We start from the raw sequence: 23,913 nt of genomic DNA, 5'->3' as shown, positions 1-23,913 counted from the left end.
TATGAATTTCAAAACTGCTAATACTAGATCAGACAAAAGAGAGAAGATGTTAATGATATGTGCAACAAAATGTTGGTGCATAAATTGTGTAAAGGTTATGTATGTCTGCAAATAACTTTTTAACAATCTAGGATAAGTGTGGGCAAGACACAGAAGAAGACAGTTCACTATATATATATATATATATGACATTTTATGGCTAAAGAAAGGAAGAATAAACCACAGAAACCTTAGTTCATCTTTCTATACAAAGGACAAAATTGGCAAGGATTGTGTGTCTGACAACAGTGAGACCCAGCAAGAAGGGGAGAAATCTGCACTGTTCAAAGGAAGGTGAATGTGGTAGCTTAGAAATATGTTGTAAACAGAAAATTTTGTATTAAAAAACAACAACAACAAAAAACTTACCAGCCTGGATTAAAGAAGATACATAAAGCCAATTAGCACAACATAAGGAGACTGCTACACATGGATTTTTTAGATTTTCCTAATATCAAGATATGTGATTCTACCTATTGAATTAGAAGCAACATCGCAGCATTCAAACTATTTTAGTTTTAACTAAGCATCACCTAGCCTTTACTTTGAAAAATATCATGTAACCCTTTTATTAATTACAATAAAAAATTAAAAAAAGAACATAATCAAAATTAGGTTCAGGGTATGTATATCATAGATACATATTAATTTATGAAATAAAACATTATGTCTTTAGAGTCATAGGTTAAAAAGAAAGAAATCAATAGGAACACATTCCTACACAATTACTTTGGGGGGATTGAAATGGGGACCAAGACATGTGAAAGGGTATCAATGTATGGGAATTAATGCACCATCTATCTGGCAAATATCATGTAACCCTTCTATTAATTACAATAAAAAATATATTAAAAAAAGAAACTGAAGGATCTCCAAACCATTTGAATGAAAGTTTAATAGGTAGATTGATTAAATTTTAATATAAACTTGTTAGCTACTAAAAGTGCCCAGTGTTATAAATCAAGATGTCAGCCCTTCATTTATGACTTCAAAAAGAAGTGATGAGAGAACTCTTGACTATCATAAACTTTGGTAGTATATAATTTCATTAATTTTTAAATTAACATTGATGTAAAATTATGTTTTAAAGATTATTTCACATATTGTTTAAAAGCATCATGAAGATTCTGGTAGTCATTTTGTTTTTATTTTTTGCTTTGTTTTTAACAACTGTTTTGATTTATATAGTAGTGTCTACTTCATAAAATAGTGTTACAAAGTTACAGTAGTTATTGTTCACATTATGTTTTAGCGGTCACTGCTATAATTTTGTTACCTAGTAAAGGAAAATCTAGGACATGACACTTAAAATAGATAATTGTCTTCAAACTGATTCTTTCTGGTTTTGAACACTGCCTATATTTATTTGTATGTATTTGCTTATTTCACATAAATTAAATTCAAAATTAAAATAAACACTGAAAACAACTGACAAGCACATGGGAAACAGTGCATTGTTAAAAGGATCTTAATGAAATTACATTGAAAGATTTGATTTTTAGTCTGTTAAAAATTAGGCTAAATATATTTAGCTAAAATTATCGGACTTGTGTGGTCTAGGAGGAATGAAGTTTGTCCTTTGCTCTTCGTTTCTTTATGCATTAAAAGATGATAGTAGAGTCTGGTGATGGTGTCTTGCATGTGTAATCATAGTAACGCTAGAATCTAAGGTCTTAAACTTGTGGTTTAAAGACAGTTGGAAGATCATGAGACACTTATCTTTAATTAACTACCAAAAAGGCAGGAAGTCGAGTTGTGCTTCAAGTGAAAGCATTTAGCAGAAAGGTTCACCGCTTAGGATCTGAGTTCAAGATCCAGGAAAGGCACCTCCTCCCCCCCAAAAAAAAGGAAAAGAAAAGGAAAAAAGAAGAGGAAGAGAAGAAATAGAAAAAGGTGCAAGAGGAGGAGGAGGAGGGGGCAGGGGGAGAAAAGAGGAGGGGGAGGAGGAGGAGGAGGAGGAGGAGGAGGAGGAGGAGGAGGAGGAGGAGGAGGAGGAGAAGAAGAAGAAGAAGAAGAAGAAGAAGAAGAAGAAGAAGAAGAAGAAGAAGAAGAAGAAGAAGAAGAAGAAGAAGATGATTAGAGGAGGAGGAAGAAGAAGAAGAAGATTAGAGGAGGAAGAAGAAAAGGAGGAGTAAGAAAAGTGAGGAGGGAAGGGGAAGAGGAGGAAAGAAGATTATAATAGGTTATATAATATTAAAGCCTTCCTAAGTTATAATGTCTAAGTTACAATCGTCTGTAATTAGTATATTTTTACTTACATTAACAGAGTAATGTATGTTTTGTTTACTGTTTATTAACTCTTCCAATTTTCTTGTTTAGGTCATATTTCACTAGCTTAAGAGACCTCTTTTTTTCTTACATCATTTTTTTTTCTGTAAAACTGTTTTGACAATAATAAAAGGCACAAGACCTTTTGGCTAGAAAGTAGTTAAGGCCAACCTGCTGTATAGTTCAGCACACAAACCTATTCAGAGCATTTCATGTGCAATTTTTCTGTGTAACACCATCTCACATGGACTATATCACTGCAAAAGTCTCTTGAATTACACTCCTGTTTCTGTTCAGTTCTATAGAAAATAATGTCATTAGAGAGATACAATTTTTGCTTATAGAAAAGACTACAATACAGGCCAAAATTGAGATCTGAAGAAAATGTAGATCAGCTGAGAGTTTTGCCTACTGGTAAGGTGATACCTAGCATGCCTAAAAACCTGGATTCCATTCCTTGGTACCACATACATAGAAAATACTGGAAATGGAGCTGTGGCTCAAGAGATAGAGCTCTAGCCTTGAGAAAGCTCAAAAACAGTGCTCTGACCCTGATTTCAAGATTCAGGACTGGCAAAAGAGAAGTAAAGAAAAGAAAATGTAGATATATCATTCATTCAATAGTAGTAGTTTACATAGAGCTGTGATTTATATATATATGTGTATATATATATACACACACATCAGTGAATATATTTAAAATGTAATTTGCCAATTAATTAATTAATTGCATTTTTTAATGCTGAAGAACTCAGTGGGTTTGTTGGATCACTAAGATCTTACACAATCACAATTTGGTGTCCAAAGATGAAATAAGTATGCATGCTTGGTTTTTTTTTTTTTTTGAATTGAAGTTTTAGAAGCTCTACAGTATAGCAATTCAGGCCATTTTTAGAGCTTTCAGCACACTTTTGTTACTTTGCTGTCAAAAAGAAAAGTGTTTGAAATGTGTCTCTGAATATACATTCCAGTGAGAGCCAGCTTTCATTATTTTCCTATCTGCTTCGAGTTTCACCATTTCAAAGCATTCTGATCGACCTTAGATTCCCAGCCCTGAGTTTCAAGCCTCACACTGAAGTGTTCCAGACAATGTAGTCATTCAGGGGCTCCAAGTGTCAGAGCACACACTCAATAGTCCTAAGAAAAGTAATATCACAATTCTGCGCCAAAACTATACATGTGAAAAGAGCAGCCTTGTTATTATTGCATTCCAAAGCTCTCACTGAAAAATGATTACATCAATTTCAATATGTGGTACAAATAATAAAAAAAGACGCCTTCTTAAATGACAGTTTGCTTTTTTCCGAAAGGATTTAGCCTGACTTTTTCTATAATCATAAGGAAAACGTCTCTAGGCTTTCCCATTTTGAAATATAAAAAGCCTATTTGCTTTGTGTCTTACTGGTACCAGATTTTTTTTAAGTGCTTGTCTTTCTTTTGACAGTTGAGGTCTTACATATGCTGTAATTCAATTTTAATTGCTTTACCATAGACTAATCCGATTCGAGAGCTAACCTTAATATCTCTGAGAAAATGTGAAACTATTACAATACTATGGACAGCTATTTTTCCATAGTCACTTTATTTTTGATCCTACTTTTATTTGTTGTCAGGCAGCTTGTTGTTTGGTTTGCTTTGGTTTGTGACATTGCTATAATTGTTCAAGTAGCATTTTATAGCTTCAAAAATATATTCAATTATTCATTTCTGTTTTTAATGTTTTAATATATTAAAGAAAACAAGAAAATAACAGCTAGAATTGGACAACAGAGAGTCTTAGATAATATACTCACATCATCTCACATCATCAAACTTGCTTATAATGGATGGGGAACATACTTTTAGTTTTACAATTTCACAACAGTCTCAAATTCATGTATTTGTTTTTAGTTAGTTAAGTGAGGATTTCTTCCCATTAAGTTCTAAAAACCACCGGACAGTTTATATAAAAAAGTGATACTCCACCCTCATATTCAGCTTACTATCCAGTAGTTTAAAAAAATACAGATGCCTTCTTTTCAGGTATGGAATGATCTACTCCCACAAATACCCAACTTTTTTGTCTTCAAACTGACTAGCCAGTAATTTGAAGCTTTTTATCTTAAAAACAGTGACAGATGGTCTATAACCAAAGAAATTCTTGAAAGTCTTCACTAATTTCACAGCTGTTAGAAGGGAAGTTTACAAATCAGAAGTTCCTTGGGAGGGAGGAGGAAGGGATAAAGTAGACAATTACCAGATTTCAAATGATCTAAGTCAATGGAGGAAAACAGCCAGAAAAAAATCAGACTTCAGCACTGACAAGTGAAATTCAATACAATTGGAGAAAAAAGACAAAAGTACCTTTGCATGTCAAGGATGGAGAAAGACAGGTTCCGGTAAGATTAAAAGATCTAGACATTTTGAGGAAACTGTCTTTTTTATTTTTTTCATGTTTGCTTCTTTTGTGCGAAATCAGTGAGTATAATTGGCATGTCTAAATATGAGTGCAGATGATAAGAATAATGGGTTCATTTTTACACCTAAAACAATTGCCCTGTTTGAAATGGTGATAGGAAAAAAGATCTCTCCAAGACCCTCAAAGCATTGATAGATCTAGGTGAATCAAATAATGGGTGACTATTATGTGATTATTCAGACTTACCCCTGTCTTCTCATGCCTCTCCCCAAATCCAAACAGCTTATCTTCTCTCTTCATACAAAATGTTAATCATCAAATTCCATTTCCTACTCACATTCTTTTTGCTGACACCTTCCCCTGAATTATAACTCTGCATGAAGAGGACTATTAATCTTTATTTCCTTTACCATGGCTACTATTATCATTTATGTTAATAGGACCAAAGTTGCTTTCAAGTGGTTCCTGATGTATAGAAGTAAGAGATAATGCAGTAAAGAAGATTTAACTGATTTTGAAGTTGTGATTCTTTTTCATTTGTCTCTACTACCTGGAAATGTCCCTGGGTACAGGAAAGGTTCCCTTTAGAGAAGAATGTGCATTTTGTTTGTAAATGTTAAATTATCTTAGGTGATTATATGGATCTAGTTTAAATAGCAGGTGGGTCTCTAGCTAGCACAGCTTCCTTATGGGCACGTATCAGTAAGTAATTCAGAATGTCATCAAGTTCTAGGAAACAATATAACCTAATGGACAAGAGGCTGACATTACAATTATCATTGCCTATAGTCAGCGTTACATCGCAATGCTTGGCTGATACCATTAGTACTTCATCTGTAGTAGTCTTAATAGGAATTGAGTCTGAATTAATATGAAATAAATAAAATCAAATGTAAAGTTCAGTATACATTTCTAGATTAACAGATTCACTATTCAAAATTACTTTCTTTAATCCACATTAAAATTAAAAAAATTAAAAACTGAAGAATAATTCTTTTTATGGAAAAACGTAGATTATCTATGAAAACTTTAATATATTCATTACTATTATTTTATGTAATTTTTGGAATAGATTTTTTTGTGTGGTTAGTCTTTTTGTTTGTTTTGTTTTTTTTTTTTTGGTCAGTTGTGATCCTTAAACTCTGGGCCTGGGCACTGTCCTTTCACTCCAGCTCAAGACTAATGCTCTACCACTTGAGGCATAGTGCCATTTCTAGTTTCCTGTTCTTAACTGAAGATAAGAGTCTCAGTGACTTTGTTCCTGGATTGGTTTTCAACAGCAATCTTCAGATCTCAGCTCCTGAGTAGCTAGAATTACTGGAGTGAGCCACTGGTGCCTTAGGCATTTAAAAAAATTATTAATTAATTTATTAATTTATGCCAGTCCTGAGCAGCATCCTTGGGCTTTCTCAAAGCAAGAGCTCTACCATTTGAGCCCACTGCACCATTTCTGGCTTTTTTCGTATGTGGTTCCGAGTAATCCAACCCGGGTCTTCCTGCATGCTAAGCAAGCATTCTACCATTAGACCTACCTTCCAGCCATTTTTTTAATCTTTATCTTTTGGTAAACTGAATGATAAATTAAAATATAGAACTCAAGTTCTTGCTTATTCTTGATTCTTCCTGAACTACAAAATCTTCTTTTACCTGAGCATAAACGAAATTGTATATTTATGTTATAAAACAAAGGAATTCTCTACATTTGAAGTTGTATGATGTATGGAAAGAGAAAAATGTACCATTCTCACTACTTTGTTTTCCAATTCATTTAGTCAGGTAATAAATTTTTATGAAGAGAAATTAAAATGAAACAGCAACAACCAAGAAGGTCTTACTCCTTAATCTTCAAGGGAGTACAAAATAGAGTGATTTCCTGTTTTTTTTTTTAATTACATTAATTTAGTTTAAGTAACACCTTTCATTCTTTGCAAGGTATATGGTGTCAACATATGATTTAGTTCCTCCAAGAAGGGATATGTTCTAACTCTAGCTACCTAAAAACTATATTGTGTAGTAGTAACTAGTTTTGACTATTATAATATTGAGGTTAAAATATTGTCAACTGGCCAATATTTGACCATGACACCAGCTTATAGTTTAGTTGATTAACACTTGCATTCCAAGTGTTCCATCTTACTTATAAAACATTCTTATAAATTTGTTGTTGGGGGCCAGTAGTTTGATTTAGTGGTAAGAGTGCTTGCCTAGCATGCACGAAGACCTGGGTTCGATTCTTCAGTACCACATACATAGAAAAAGCTGAAAGTGGTGTTGTGGCTCAAGTAGCAGAGTGCTAGCCTTGAGAAAAGCCCAAGGACAGTGCTCAGGCCCTGAGTTCAAGCCCCATGACTAGCAAAAATCATGTGAAATTGCACTACAGTATTACAACTAGTGTAGTAGTTTTGAAAAAAGTCATAATGTTGGTCAGATTTCTTTAGTTTTATTCATCCTCCCTTGTGTCTCTATGTGCAATTTGTTTAGTTTCATGGTTTTGTCCCTGAAATGTATTCGTGTATCCAACATCACATTGAAGATACAGAATAAGTAGTTCCATATTTCCATCACTACCTCATGCAACCCTTTTATCACCATCACCATGCACCCCAGTGACCACACACCTCCATTTCCAAAATTCTGTCAGTTCAGGAAGGTTATATTTATTTACAAATGGAATTAACACAGTCTACAGCATTTGGGGATTGGTTTTCTTGCTCATGGTATAATTCAATGCTTGACAGATTTGGGGGTTACAACTTGTCCCTTCTTCTTGTTGTTGTCTTTGGAGTACCCATACTGAAAATTTATCATTATCAGTGGAATAAAAGTGATGTGTTTCTAGTAAGGCATTGTTATAAGCCAAACTATCTCAGTCACATAAAATTTTTTACTTGAATATGCATTCTCATTTCTGTGAATACATTTTCAAAAGGACTGAGTTATCTAATTATTTCATATTTTATGTTTAGTTTTGTGAGAAGCTGCCAAACTTTTCCTGAGTGGCTGTAGTATTTTTACATCCTCTTTAGCAAAGTTCAAAGTTTCAAGTTCCACATGCATTAAATAGAGCTCCATTTTTGTTTTCTATGTGTAGTGTTAAGTCATTGTGGTATTTGTAGGGGGGTTTTTAGTCCGCAGTCCCTCCCAACCTGCAGAAGGGATAGAGAGAACACACCCAGACCAGGACAAGCCAAGAGGAGAGGGCCAACTAACCCCCAACACCCAGCCCTCCCTTGCTGGAGGACAATCAGATGTGTCAGCGGACCTGTCAAAGCAGGAACTGGTTTATTGAGGAAGTACATTCAACTAATATAGGATGCAGGAGCCTATCAGCCCAAAGGTGGGAAGGGCGGGAGGTATTCTCACTATAGGTAAAGAAGGGGAATCATGTGCTGTCTGAGAGGGCAGAAGGATTTGGGGCCTATCCCAGAGGTAGCCTTACTTTATATCACAAACCAGAGCCAATCCTTCTAACCGGACACCATCTCAGCCAGGTGTGGTCCCAAACCCAGGAAATGAGTACTGGGCCATGAGTTAGGCCTCCTTTTCTACAGCATAGGTATCCCCGATGTGACATGCTCCACAGTATTCATCTAAATTTCCCTTATGACTAATAGCAATTCTTACATGCTATCCATGTATTTTTCCCCATGAAATATTCATGTATACCTTCACGTCAGTTGCTAGCTAGCTTTTATTTGTATTTAGTGATGATTTATTTGTGTGTTTTATGAGCGTGTTGACTTTATTCTTATTGGCATATATTAACTGTGTAAAAGTGTTTCATTGTGATATTTCCATACAGGTATGCAATGCAACTTTGACTCTTTTATTTTTTTCTTTAGCTTTAACAGTGCTAGGACATCCACTCTGGGTCTTTTGCTCTTGTACTTTTACACACACAACTGGCATTTTACCATGTGATCCACAACTCTACTTCAGGCTCTTTGTTAGTTAACTGGAGATAAGAATCTTATGGTTTCCTTCTCAGGCTGGCTTTGAACCACATTTTTCAGACCTCAGCCTCCTAAGTAGCTAGGATTATAGGATGCACCTCAGATATCTTGTGTCAACTACTCTTGCTTTTCTACCTTTGCTTTTTCTTTTACATTGTTTAGTGGCTTACATTTTTCTGTCTTCATATATAAATATAGTGAACTTCAGTTATATTCTTATCTTCCTCTCTTTTCATTTTGGTTCTTTATAAACAGAATCCCCTTTATATTATATTCTGTGGATTCTTTCTATATCATATAACTAAGTCTTTGCCAAATCACATATGTTTACAAATTTATTGGAAAATGCTTTCTCTCCGTCTATAGCTTCTATTTTCATTTCTATTACAAGGATAATATTGTATATGAATTTAAGTACATTTATACTTATATGCTGTTCAGTTCCTAATTTCATTTCCTCCAGTCATATTTCCTTTCCTTATCATATGATATGAAAGTACAATGTCATCTATCATTTTCATTCATGGCCTAGTTATATTAAACAAAAATATTCCTTTGATATTTTCCTTATGAGTTTAATGGCTTTTGAGGGTGGGAAAGTTGAATAACATACTAACGATATGTTAGAAATTAAAAATATCTATTTGCAAGGCATAACAGAATTTAATAGTGTTAACATATTATGCCAAAGTTTGAATAACCAGTTGGAAAATGGAAAATGAAATTCTATGTATATTTGCATATTGCTTGAAACCAAAAATGGATAATTTACTTAAAATAGTTAATGCTTACATTATTTTTAATCGTATTTGTGAAATCACTACATGATACACATATGCATACTGTGGTATACTAATGATTGATTATTTTTTATTTCACTTTAATAATTCTTCATAGAATTTCAAGAAATGTCAAATTCTTCTGTTGTGTCCACAACACTCCAAATAACTGTTTTATCATAAATGTTGCCTATTAGTCTTTTTAACTTCATTGAAAATGACTCAGTGGTTTCTGTGAATGAAGAATGTCTAGTTTTACCTTTGCTTTCCACATTATAAACCTTTTTATTTCCCCAGTGTTTGTTTTGTGTTGTTGGTATGAATGACTGTTTTTTGCTTCTTTTTCTTTTTTTTAGCAAGCATGGTAATATATTCTAGCATACACCTTGGAAAAGAGAGCACCCTAAATATGACTTAAAATCAATGCTGTAATCATTTCCTCTCTTTCCCATCAACTCAAATATGTGCATTGTTGGAAATGTGTGCTGTAGTGGCATATTTTTTTGGTCTAATTAGTTGCCTGCCTGTAATCAGGGCTATATCAACTGTTGTCATTCTAAATGTTTCCTTTCTTTTTTTCAAACACATTTGCCTGATTGACCTTTTTTTTTCTCTGTCTTTCTATGGGGCTGCTCCAGGAGTCATGGCTAATCATCTTATAAGCAATGCTCTGCTTCGTCCGCATGGTACTAACAATCCCTATAATACATTGCTTGGGGAACCGGCGGTCTGTAACAACCCTTCTGTCAGCATGTACAACACACAAGGTGTGCTGGAATTTATCTTAATTTAAAAAAAAAATCAGAGTCCCATTTTATGTAGCTTTTATGGGCACATTCTATTTTCTTTCCTCCTGCCTTGTCTTTGTTTTGGAAGCAGAAACAAAGACTCCTTTCACATTCCACCCACCTTGGTGATTTCCATTTTCCTTAGGTTTTCCTTAGAAAACAGTAGATTCCTTCTGATAAATGATTCCTTGATCCATCAGCATGTGTTTGTTTCTCTGTATTGTTACAAAATGTATTGTGGATTGTCAGTGCTTTTTTTTGTTCATTCCCTTCAATATTAAATACCTGTGTATTTATTTTTGAGAGATGAGATATTTGTGTAAGGTAAGTAAGATGAAGGAAGAAGATTCAGTAGCTATGAAGTTTCTAGATGGAGAAAATACATCTTGGTTGTATCACAGAGTTGACTGGACACAAAGCATTTTACTGATGAAAGCATTAGATCAACTTTAGAGAAAATTACATTGAACTAAACAGTGGAGACAAGATCAGTGAAGCCACACTAGCTGTTTAAGATTCTTGGTTAGCTCTGACATCCCCTATGTGAGTCGATCAGATAGATTCTCAAATTGCTTTTTCTGCAGTGGCTGCATGTGATATACAAGGCTTTGAAAGATGGTTCCTCTGTATATCCTCCAGCTTGAAAATGATACAAAAACTTAACTTTGTCTCAGTCATATAAACATAGAACTTCTTAGAATTTCTAACACACACACACACACACACACACACACACACACACACACTTCTTATGTTAGGATCTCATGTATTCTGCTGTCAAAATCATCCATATTTTCCCCTTCTGGCTGTAATGGCAGGTTTACATTTAGAAAGTGGAGAAGAGCAAAGCATAATGCATTCTTCTATTGTCTCTCAGAAATCCTGTAAGTACCTGTAGCCCATTTGTTTTCCCCTGGTCTTCCATGCCCAAGTAGATGAGTAAGAGACATTGTTTGAGTCCTTATACATATCCTCTCTGCTGTGTCTCTTCTTAGTCAAAGTCTTTTTTCAATGAACTTAATCAGTCACTGTTCAATACATGAGGTTTGAATTTCCTTAGAAAAGCTACATTTTGTTGTTGTGCTGTGTTTTGCTTTACTTTCCATAGGCCAGGTGGCTACTGTATTGTTAAAAATAAAGTGCTTTCCTGCATTGGAAAATTTTAACTGTCAAATGAATATATGCAGCCTTATCTACAAATTACATGCACATTGTATTATTTACCTTATCTAGAAGAGTGGCAGTTATTTATAAATAAGTAAATAAATTTAGATCACACTTTTTGCTACTTTTGTTTTTGTTTTCTCAAATAGTATTAGCAAAATTTGTAGAGAAGGAAAAAGAAGCCATGATCAATTAGTATATTTTCCTAATTCACTGTCTACCCTTTCATCATTACTTTTACTTTAGTCTCAAAATAAGGAATTCATTTAAAGTAAACTAGCTAGATGTTGCATATACTCCTGTAATTCTAGCATGTATTAGGCATATTTGGGCAATTCTGGACTATAGAACAGGATAAAAAATTAAGAAGTAAGTTAAAAATTTCAAAATAAAAATCTAAACTTTTAGTGCCATGGAATTCATTATTTATTATTGGCACTAAAGATTATCAACCAATATACAAAGTCTTCATCTGAATGTATCAGTCCTTCACTTCAGTAACAGTTGTGTATTCTACTGAATTTTCTTTAAAATAATTGTAAATAATTTTGCACATGTTTTTCAGTCTAAATGGAAGGGTTTGATTATGTTACTATTTTGAGTACTTTTAAAATGCTAAGAACTAATATAGTGCTTAAATGAACTCATTTACCACTACCCAAAAGTAAATTTTGGTGACTGCCAAACCACTAACCCTATACTTTTTGATGATTTTATTTTTAGGGTTACTAGCAATGTGAAATCATATATGAACTATAAGTGAACTTGTGTAGATGAATTCACTGTGGGATCTTTCAGTTGAGTTGTACCAAGTCTATATATGCATTCAGGCATTCAAAAACCCACTCATGTTTATTGTACCTTCATTTAAAACATGTAAAGATATGTTTACTGTATTATAGAAGCCTATAGATTTAGCAATAAATGTGACTACTATTTGTTATATTGACCTCAGCTGTGGGAATGTTTAAAACTGTGTACATAGTATTTTCAGGCCATTATCTTCTTGTCAGTAATAGAAATTTAGTTTTTGTAAGGAAAAGTCTTATTATTATTGAAAAGCCTGTCAACACAACATAAAGAGGAAGTCATATCTTTGATAAAATAAATTGATATTTCAAAGACATTTAATGCAGTTCTGAAAGTTTAAAAAAAGACATATTCATAGGTTAAGGCACTACATTTCTGTTGGTAAGAATACAAGGCTATGTTATAAAGTCTATAAGTTAACATTTAATTCTGACTTTAAAAGCTCTTGGAAGATATGACAAGGGGATTGGAACAGATTTGAGAAAAGTCTGGATGATATTCTCTCATATCCTAGCTCTGTTGTGTTAGTTGGGTGGCATTGCATTAATGCCGCCACTATTAGCTATAGTTTCTTTGTCTCCAAAAAGTCATCTGAGTGTCTATGATCTCATATTTAACAAAGGAGCCATCAATAACCCTGCCATCATTTACTTCTGCTCATGAGAAATTTGGATGTTTATTACAAATCCTTACTCTAAAGCTAGTAAGAAGCACTAAAAGAGATTTTCTGTGCATTATAAAATGTTTGCTGAGAAGCAAACTAGACTGGAAAACATTAAGAACTGTCTCTTTAGAAAGAATATCATCAAACTTTTTATAAAGACATGAAAATGTAACAAGGCTTTCTATTCTTCACAATTAAAAGATACTCGAAAGCAAGAAACCTGTTTATTTAAGTACAAGTAAAACCTTGGAAATGATCTGCCTTGGTGATTTCATCCATTTTTACTTTGTGATATTTTATTTCCTTGTAAGCCCAATCAAACAGAGCAATTCTTCTGACCTAATTAGCATTTATTTTCCTAAAGAATACAACAAAACAACAACAAAAAATACTCTTGCTAAGGTTGTTTTAAAGCATCCACTCTTGGGTGTGATTGCTTATAATTGTATAATAATCTATAGGAACAACTGATGTTAAGGATTCTCTGTGTTTTCCCTTATATATTTTCTTACTACAAATTATAAATTAATTTTACCCTTTTTTTCTTCCATAGTTATACAACTTCTGAATAAGAGCTCCAGAAATGAAAATACTAATGTATTTTCATTTGCTCATGAAACCACATTTGTATAGGCACAATGGGGAAAGGAACTTTTGTCCAGGGAAAGAAAAAAAATGAATGAAAAACAATAGCAATATAATGTTGTCAACTCTGCTTTTTATCCTCTCTATCCAAGCTAAAGACTTTGCTTAAAATAGCACTGATGAATTGCAAGTTTATATAGCATACCTTATGAACAAGTGTGTTCTCATAGCACACATATATGATATATGGAATGGTCATAATCTCCCTTGTGTTTGTACTTTAAATGTAGCTCTAATGAAAATGACAAAGTTTGGAAATGTTTATTAAAGACGCATTGTATGGGCATGTGTTAAAGAGGGTTTCTTATTTTCTGACTAACATATCAGTAATTTAAATTCTGATAAACCATGTAACACAGACTCATGAATTTGGGGGCAGTGGAAATTAGTTCCTTTGACTCTTTTTTCTGCATATCATCAATTTGCTTTTGACTCATGTTTCCTCTACTGTCACTGTAAGCTTACTTGTTGTTTTTCTTTCCTTTTCTTCATGCTGTCGTTTAGAGCCCTACAGAGAGACAAGTATGGGAGTAAAGCTAAACATTGCATATCAAATGTAATTTTTTTTAGTTCACTTTTATTGCATCACATATAGATGATGTAGTTATTAAAAACAGTTCATCTCACAATATAAGGACTGAAGAACCTATAAATCTTGACTGATATATAGATATATAAATATATGCTAATACAGATTAGACGCTTTTGTTGTCTGATTATTTTATCCTGTCACATACTCAATGTACTTAAGTGTCATGTAATGTTTGTGTGAGTTAAATTGTTTTTAAATTAAGCATTTATTTTTGCTAAGTAATTCATAAACTTTACTTTTTATTATGAGAACATTCCATCATAAAAACATGTTGCATTGCATATCCACTTTATTTTGCTCTGGCTATGTTCAGTCTGTGTGTTATGCATTGACAACAGTAATAAAAACCATGTTTCAATGCATCATAACCATTAAGTGCATTCTACCAGCCTCTGCAGGAGCAATCACCCATCACATGCAATCCTTTATTAGGCATTTCCTTTTTTTTTCCCCCTTGACATTGTGGATTTGTGTACAAGGTATTTGATGACATGAAAATAAATAGCTTCAACCTATGTCTGTGATGGTTGTTTATTAGTGCATTTTCTGCGTTATTGTTTTTTCAAGACTGAATTACTTGAACACAGGTATGCAACAGTCCATACAGAAATTGATACATATACCATACATTATTGAAACCAATATTTAAACATAACTGCATCACAGGCATAGAATGAATGCTCTGTTTTCACAAATTAGTGATATATTGAGTTGTTTAAGAGAATTCTTCCACTAGTTTTTTTTTTAAGGAAAGTAAAATCCTTCCTGATTGGTTAAATGTTTGTATATATTTTTTTTCTTTTGTGGTTACATTTGAAATGATTTATGGAACTATTACATTTCTCTTTACTCAAGGAAATGCGAAAGCCTTGAAGAAGTATATGGTCAAGTTTACATTACTGCAACTGTTCCTCACCAGAATAAAATGTTTATCTTCTTTTAAAATCAAAATTCAATATGCACCAAGTCATCACATTTTACTGCCATTACGATTTTAGGAATCAAATCTTTGTGTCTTTACACATTCACACATAGTGACTCTATACAATAAATCCTGGGTTACTCTATCATAATGACAAAATTATTTAAGATAGAAAATACTAGAAAATAGATCCAAACAATTTTAAAATTTCCTAATGTATAAATCATTTAGATGTGCCATATGTTTGACTAAGTTTTATTTCATGACAACATCATTTTGACAAATTTAACATAATCCCTTTGTGGTTTTGCGTGTAGAAATTATTTCTAAACTTATGAAATTATATATCAAATTATTAGAAGCTATTTTTTTCCTTTCTAACCACCATTTTCTAAGTACCACACAGGAATTATGTTCATATTTTAGCTATTTCAATAAGATACGTAAAGTTAATGAATCATTTAAGTGACTTGGATGTGTATAAATTGAAAGCTATGAAATTACTACACTAAAATTTTTATTTTGCCCGTTCATTATAACCAAATATCCTTCAAGTAATGTTATACAGTGTTTGAAGAAATTGGAAGTTTTTATTTCATAAACCTCTGAAGATTTCTTTTAAGTACAGCTTTTGCTTTCAGAAAAATGTCACCTGTTCAAGATTCACACATATATCGATAGGTACACATACATGTACCAACAGGTTTTTCTGTCCTTTTCCAAGCATAAAATGCTAGCAATTTATACATATCTCACAGTCAATGGATGTTTTTGTGTTTGTGTGTGTGTGTGTGTGTGTGTGTGTATGTGTGCGCGCGTGCGCGTGTGCTTGTGTGAGTATTCTGTGGCCTTTGGGATATAAATGTCATAGTGTCTTGTAATCTTTTTCAGAGGGGCTTCTGAACAATGCCAGGGATACAAGTGTCATGGATACTCTACCACTGAATGGTAACCATGGCAACAGTTACAGCATCGCCAGCGGCGAATACCTGAGCAACTGTGTGCAAATCATAGACCGTGGCTATACCCACAACGAGACCGCCCTAGAGAAAAAGATCCTGAAGGAACTCACTTCCAACTACATCCCTTCTTACCTGAACAACCACGAGCGCTCCAGCGAACAAAACCGGAATCTGATGAACAAACTGGTGAACAACCTGGGCAGTGGAAGCGAAGATGGTGCCATTGTCCTGGAGGACGCCACGTCCTTCAACCACGAAGAGAGTCTGGGCCTGGAACTCATTCACGAAGAATCCGACGCTCCTCTGCTGCCCCCGCGAGTGTACTCCACCGACAACCACCAGCCACACCACTACACCAGAAGGAGAATCCCCCAAGACCACAGCGAGAGTTTTTTCCCTCTGTTAACCAACGAGCACACGGAAGATCTGCAGTCACCCCACCGGGACTCTCTCTACACCAGCTTGCCAGCCCTGGCTGCTGGGCCCGCCACCGAGAGTGTCACCACCAGCACCCAGACCGAACCCTCCGCGGCCAAATGTGGGGATGCTGAAGATGTTTACTACAAAAGCATGCCAAACCTAGGCTCCAGAAACCACGTGCGTCAGCTGCACACCTACTACCAGCTAGGACGAGGCAGCAGTGATGGATTCATAGTTCCCCCCAACAAGGATGAGCCCTCTCCTGAGGGGAGTTCTAAAGGACCTGCTCATCTGGTCACTAGTCTATAGAAGGTGACAAGGAAATGGAACCCCAGGAAAACTGCCAGTGACGTCTGGTGACTGTGCACTCCCGGAATCTTTATGCTGTTCTTGAAAGACAAACACAGACTTTCTGACTTGTTTCCTTTCCCTCTTTCTCTCTCTCTCTCTCTCTCTCTCTTTTTTTGTTCTTTATTTTTGTAATGGAGATTTTTTGGGGGGGTCAGTCCAGGGGAGAAAGAAACTGTGGGAAGGGGGGTGGGGTGGGAAGAAAAAGGAAAAAAAATCCCCTGGGCTTCTCCTTCCTTGTCCTGTCACCCTCCGATGGAGACTTCATTATGTTAATGAACGAGATATGAAGATGAATCGTGTTGTGTTGAACATCTCTGATGCTCTGTTACTGTCAAGACAAGGACCTGATTTTTCTTTTTCTTTTTCTTTTCTCTTGCAAAAGCCAGAAGAGTTGTTTGCGATGAGTAACAAAGCTGCATCTAGATCGGAGTGCCGCACAAGCGTACGAGCAAACTATCACATAGTCGTGTATGATCACACTCACATACCTGAATTTGCCACAGCGAGAAGGGCAGTGGCAAAGGAAAAAAATATATATATAAAATAAAACAACACAATTAATAATCAGATGGAGGGGAATTCTAGAATTATATGCTAAGTGCATATTTTATGATTTGCTGTATTAACTGATGATAAAACTAATGGCAGAAAAAATTGAGCAATTTCTATGTAATGTACAGATACTAGCATTGCACATATAGTCTGCTTTCCGTTCTTCCAGAATTTCAGTCCTGTTAATGTAGTGGGAAAAAAAATAGGAATTTTCTGTTTTCTTTTGTGCTAGTCTTGCAAGTTTGTCTACCAGTAAAAGAACAAAGTTTCCTTCTTTTACTTCTTTCTTTCCTGCATTTACTTTTATTTTTCTTCCCTTTTTTTCTTTTAAAATTTCACCTGGCAAAAATAAATAAATAAATAAATAAATAATGAAACTATCACTTTATAAGAATCATTTTCTAGTAATGCAAACAAATTATTTTTTACAAAAAATAAAATAAAAATAAATAAAATTAGACTTCCTTCCCTCACTATATATCTTTATCCAGTCAGACTATTTCCAGCACCATTTTGTTTTTGTTTTTGTTTTTGGCAAAGTAGAACAGGATAGATTTTTTAAAAAATGTTTTCTGGTACATCTGTTGTAATGAAAAGCATATTTGGCAAGCAGTTCATCACCAAGATAGTAGCTATGATTCTAGAAGTCAAGAGGTGTTACTAGAACTGAAGGGATTTCTGCATGTGAAAAGCAGTATTCCATAGGCATTAAATGCGGAATACTGGCTTTAATCCCCAAGCAGGCACTACCAATTTTTAGAGGAAATTCACTCCCTCATAGTAAGAATTGAAAGGTCAAATAATTTTGAAGTGTCTTTTTTTAAGTCAGAATTCTGTTTATCAACAGGAAAACTTATTTATTTGACAGGATTTTACGTAATGTAGGAATACAAAAGGTAAATTAGCAGCACATATACTTTTTTTTAAAAAAATTTATGATCCATTTTGTATGGTCTCAAAGTTGGATGACCTCATTACTAATATTTGTTGTAAAAGTGAAACTTGTTTGCCAACCAATAAACAACTGATTGAGATTTAGATTATATTGTATGGATGTATGTACTATATTATTGATTACTATTTTTTTTATTTTTCTCGCCTTTCCTTTTCTTCTTGATATATATGCATGCTTTGTTAAGCATCTGTGCACTAAGTAAACCAGGCAAAAGAAATCAGTCTGACTCCATGCATATCCTAAGCACAAAAATGATACAGCTTTGGCGGACAGAGTTAATGTTGCTCAAAGAAGATTTATACTTTCCTCTGATGTAGGTTAACAAGCAAATTACTACTGTATGATTATTCAAAAGCCAGCTGAAGTCACCGTGTTTATCTGAAAAACCTGATTTGATCAGAGGTTTAAATATAAAACTGGAAAGGAGATGTCAAAAGTTCTTTCTCTTTGGTAAACTTAGTTTTGATGAAGGTAGAAATGTAAACTGGCAAAAATTGGAGAGAAACACAGCAAAGGGGATATCTGTTGTATATAGACACTTTCTATTCTGATGTTTTCCTCTATATAAGGAGTTAAAATTAAATCCTCAATCTCCAGTTATCCTTTGCCAGCTGTGTTCAAGCATGGAATTCTATTTAGGGCAAAGCTAACATGAATTTGCCAATACACAATTCCCTTTGTAGTATAACTTAGGTGTTTTATTTTCCAAGACACTATGCACAACCTATAAATTCATATCTTAAATTATAGATGAGAAAGATTCATTTAGAAAATGGACAGTTTTCCCTACCCCACCCCCTCCCTTCATCTTGTTTACCCCCTTCCGTTCTATCAATGTGTGTGAAGTAATCCACCTTCTATATGGCAAATATAACTGTAATCCTTCTATTAATTACAATTAAAAAATTCAAAAAAAGAAAATGGACAGTTTTAAAATTGTATGACAAAATGAAGTTGTGCACGGCCAGCATACACATGGAACTTTGTATTATCCTCAAATATTTTGTGAATCCTGCTTAACCAATTACTATAACTGTCCACAAAACCTATTTTTTTTAAGTTGGAGAACAATAATGTTTAGCAGTAGTTTTCCTTCTGGAACTACATTATGGCAATCTTGGCATTTGAAAGGTGGTTATCCCACAAGAAACAATATATTTGGCAATAAAATGCTTTATAATTGTTTTAGGTAAGTCCAAAAAGACACAGACTGCATCATGTCTTGGTATCTAATGATCTTGAAAGTACCTCTGTCTCAGAAGCTATTTCAAGAACAATGGAGGAAACAACCTCAATTCAGCTTGTTTGATTTTCCGACATTGCTACCTCCCTGCTTGTGATCACCATAAAGAAAGAGGAAGCAGGTAGCCTCCTCAGTACACCATAGGCATGAAGAAAGAATAACTAAACTAGGGCAGAAGCCTGTTCAGTATATCAGTTACTACCAAGCTTTGGATTAGGAGAACGGGGAATTGTGATGACCTCTAATATATCAGTACTGGTATGATTTCTGAAAGAACTAAGATCCCAAAGATATTCTTAGTGAGAGGATTCCTCCAAATCTGATGACAGTAGAGAAACAGTAGAGAAAGTTATTAATCCTGCATATATTTCAATAGAAATTCAAGTGTAATTTACATATTATTACTTCATTCTGTTTAGACTAGCAAAGGTTGAATTCCTGGAACTTGAATATTCTTTTTGACCACATACCATTTTATGCCAAACTATGAATCCATTGATTTTTTTCCGTCTAGCACATTTGGTTAACCCCATTTAACACTATCCTCTATAGTTCATGACCTATTCTTCATTTCTAGTTTGCTTACATCTGACTTTTTATTTAGTACACTTCCACCAGATAGACACAATAAACAGATGTCAGACATAAATAAGTCTTCTAAACATGTTACACTGAGAAAATAAGCCAATCTTCACTTCCTAATAGTGTACTATTTTTACAATGTTCTACATGTTGACATTTTTTTCTTTTTTCAATTTAGTTTACATATTTGTTTAAAAAATCATAATAGTAGGTAATGATTACATGTTTAATTGATTTTGAAAACTGATAGATTGTTGTACAACCTATGTGCCTAATTGATAATATTTTTTGAGGACTCCAAATTTTAGGAAAGAGTAAAAAACTAGATTTAAAATTAGATTTTGTGGGCCTCCCTCCTTGCTTCCACTTTATAAAAACTAAACATACTAGACTTGAATAATAGAGTGATGTGCTAATACAATCATAAAGGCAAAGAGAAGAGTTATGAGAATTATTATAATAAAGCCAAAATAATTATGAAAATATAGCAACTCTAAAGCAGATAACAGAAATACCATTAAGTTCCTAAAATATATACAGTGACTCTAGATGGAAATATGGTTTACAATCTGTGCTTTAAAAAAGATCAACATATCAAAATATATTGATTTTTAAAACATTTAGATTTTAGATTTCAAGTAAATATTATGAAACTTTTTATAGCAAGGAAATAAGCATATAATATGATTACATATATAAAGAATGTATCAAAGCACTATCTTCAGCTTTTTCCTTATATATGCATTCAAGCCCACAGACGAGTTTTTATTTTTGCTTTAAAGATGAGCATTCAAAACTTTGAGACTGACTTTTACATTACTGTGTAGACAAAAAAAAAGAAAGGGAAGGAAGAAAGAAAGAAAGATAAAAGAAAATAAGAGGAAAAAATGAATTCCAAACTAAACTGTAGAATTATTTTTTTAGAAAACTTAGCCTTTTGAATTTATCCAATCATACCATACCAAAGTTTTGTTCCTTGCTATTGTCTTAGAAAACAAAATGTAACCCATCAAGTAAGCAAATACACATCATTTAAAATTTAGTAAGTGTAGGAGAAAAAAAACTTAAAGCCCCAATCTGGCTTTGAGTGAATGTGAAGATATTAGCCTGTTATTCGCAGTATAAACGTCACAGTATATTCCAGACAAAGGCATTAAGACTTAATCAATTCACTTTCAGTAACCCATAATTACACCTCATCATATATGTAATTACTATTCAGTCCTAATTAATACTTTCTATCTTATATTTCTTCGGATTCAAATGTTAGGTGAAGCCACAAAAACAAAGAGACAACATTGTAAAGTTGCAATGAAATTGCAAATGAAGGCATTTTTTTGTGTGCAAATGATTTCTCCCTAAGAAGAACTTCTCTGAGCTTATGGAAGTCATTTCAGTATATTACAATAGTAGATTCAGATTTGTAATCAGCAAACATCTATCTTATCCCATTTCAAAAAATATTACTAGATATCTAAATCTTCATTTGTATTCAGGTTTCTTCGCAGTCACAAAAAAACTTTTTCAATCTGACAATTAACCTCCATTAATTCTCCTTTGCTTTAAAAGGGAAATAACCTGGATGCCTATTCATACACTGACTACTTTATATTTAAAATTTCAATGGCAATAAATTCTTTCCAATCTTTACAAAACTTTGATACTTTTCCCACTGAAACAGGTAGTTTGGCACTTTCTCATTTTAAATACTTATTTGTTATCCCTTTCAGAAAGAAAAAGTCAGCACTTTAATATCTAGAACTTTTATTTCGATATCTTGACTTTGAATATGCCTTGATATTTCTCTCTCAATAGCATCTCAACTATTTTTTTCTTTCTTGATAATTTTCATTTCATTAAATAAAAGGTAGAAGTTTTATCCAAAGGTTGAAAGCAAACTATGAACGTTGTGAAGTCAAGAAAGACTGCATAAACCAACATCTATTGTAATAAGCAAGTCATTTCAACTACAGCCTCAACAAAAGAAGAGTAAAACAAACTAAGTTATCAAATTGATGGCGAAATAACCAAACCTCATTTTGAGTAGCTAATTCTTGTGGTGGGGGATGAAACAATTTATAGTGATTTAAAGAAAAGCACTGTAGCAAATGCTACATGTGTGTTAAAAAATAAAATTTGACTTTTCAATATGATCATTTTATCCTACTAATTCCACAGGAAATAGAAAATACATTCTGAGACAGTTCTTATGTCCTGTCACAAGGAAATACTCATATTTTATAAATATTTCTAAAAATAAGCATTTTGCTTCAATTCCCTTTTGTTTTCTCATCACCTGACTCTGTTGACACTCACAATACATTTTGTAGTTTTGTATCTTTAAGAGCTTTAGTTTTCATAACAAACCTTAAATTGATATTGTATTGGAAATAGTTACATTGTGCAAATAAAACCAAACAATATTCATGTTATAGGAAAACTCATGCCGTATATAAAAATATTGAGACAGCAATTAACTACATTGCTGAAAATATTACTGAAAATATTGTTGATTTCCCCTCTTCAACTGTTGTACTCAATGTACAAAATCCTACAGACAATTGTACACATGATGAGTTGTCAAAGCTTTCCATTACCTAAATGCAGCTTTAAATAGTCCTTATACGTTTTTCATTCTAGAATATTAAGGGAAGAGCTTGGGAAAGAAAGAAAAGGGTGCTTCCAAGGATCTAATTTGAACATCGTCACTCAGATTGTATAACTTTTAAAGGAGAATGTTATGCTCTTTGATCTAAGGTAAAAGTTACAAGAAATTTATTTAGCCCCCAAACCAGAGGAATTTACATTTAAATTAGCTAACTTTGTCTCAATTTCCCCAAGAGAGCAAAAATTCACATTGTAGTCCAGATGGAATATAGCCTTTTAACCATTCTACTGACTTTTCTGAAGGTTAAAATAGACAAAGTAATTCTAATTCCAAAATGAAATATTTTGACTTCAAACATGTGTGATAAATGGATGTATCATTAATCCTTTGAGAGTATGCAGTCTTTGGGGTTGGAACTCACAGTAGAGTGGCCAGGACAATCTCCAGTAGATTAATGTTATCCTGCCATTCCAGAGACTATTTTTCATTATTTGAATTTCAAGTTTTCATAATGGCCTATGTTTGGAATGACATTCTGAGTCAAAAATAGAGGTAATAACCATTTAAAGCTGATCCCAAGCCACATTTGAGAGCAGATTTTCTTTACCAGCTTGAGTAATTAATGGTATTTTGTGAAAAAGCTATCGATAATCAGTACATGTTCATTTATAAGACTCCATGTTTACATATCCTGACTATCACCTTTGCTTATGAAACTACAAAAGGAAGGTAGATTTTTATCCCTTCATTTGGCTTCTGTAAATGCATTTGAAATAGATGGGTATTCTGGAATTTTTTAAATCATATTTTACACCCCATTTTCCAGTATTAAATCTAATTCAAGATGTACCTTTTAGAAATATAGTCTTTTACTTATAAAACTAACAACTAATTGAGCTATTCCTCTCTTATAAGAAGAAACACTTTTAAAGTATAGTAATTGTAGCTTTTGTTTAGGATTCTAATATATTTACACCTGCTTTATTCTTACCATATAAACCTACCAGATTTTAAACTATTTGGTTTTTTCCCATTGTACAATCTTTTCATCCCTTTAAAAAATGCTCTGTACAATCACATGTAAAATCACGAGCTACAAATATCAATAAAAATATCAGTAAACAATAACTGATGTAGTTACGCTTATTACATGGGATTACCAAAACTTTGGTTTTGGGATAGTGTTGCACACTACAGGATAAAAACAAAACCTGAAAT

At 33.5% G+C, this 23,913-nt stretch overlaps 1 protein-coding gene across 16 annotated transcripts in view; it reads left to right on the top strand.

The window, feature by feature from the left end:
- Adgrl3 (adhesion G protein-coupled receptor L3) overlaps positions 1–22,266 on the top strand; it is a 685,889-nt gene extending 663,623 nt beyond the window's left edge. For 7 of the 16 annotated variants that reach the window (XM_090343514.1, XM_090343522.1, XM_090343516.1 and 4 more), the window contains 3 exons: positions 10,076–10,204; positions 14,013–14,030; positions 15,914–22,266. In XM_090343514.1, coding sequence (XP_090199640.1) covers positions 10,076–10,204; positions 14,013–14,030; positions 15,914–16,713 — 947 coding nt within the window. In that variant the 3' untranslated portion in view covers positions 16,714–22,266. Of the gene's footprint in view, positions 1–10,075; positions 10,205–14,012; positions 14,065–15,913 lie in introns of all 16 variants that reach the window. The other 9 variants (XM_090343524.1, XM_090343523.1, XM_090343517.1 and 6 more) reach the window with 5 other exon arrangements.
- The last annotated feature ends 1,647 nt before the right edge of the window (positions 22,267–23,913 follow it).

The sequence above is a fragment of the Megascapheus bottae genome, chromosome 13, assembly GCF_031878675.1.
Source record: "Megascapheus bottae isolate mThoBot1 chromosome 13, mThoBot2.hap1, whole genome shotgun sequence".
Lineage (NCBI taxonomy): Eukaryota > Metazoa > Chordata > Mammalia > Rodentia > Geomyidae > Megascapheus > Megascapheus bottae.
This window is presented reverse-complemented; position numbering and strand designations above follow the sequence as displayed.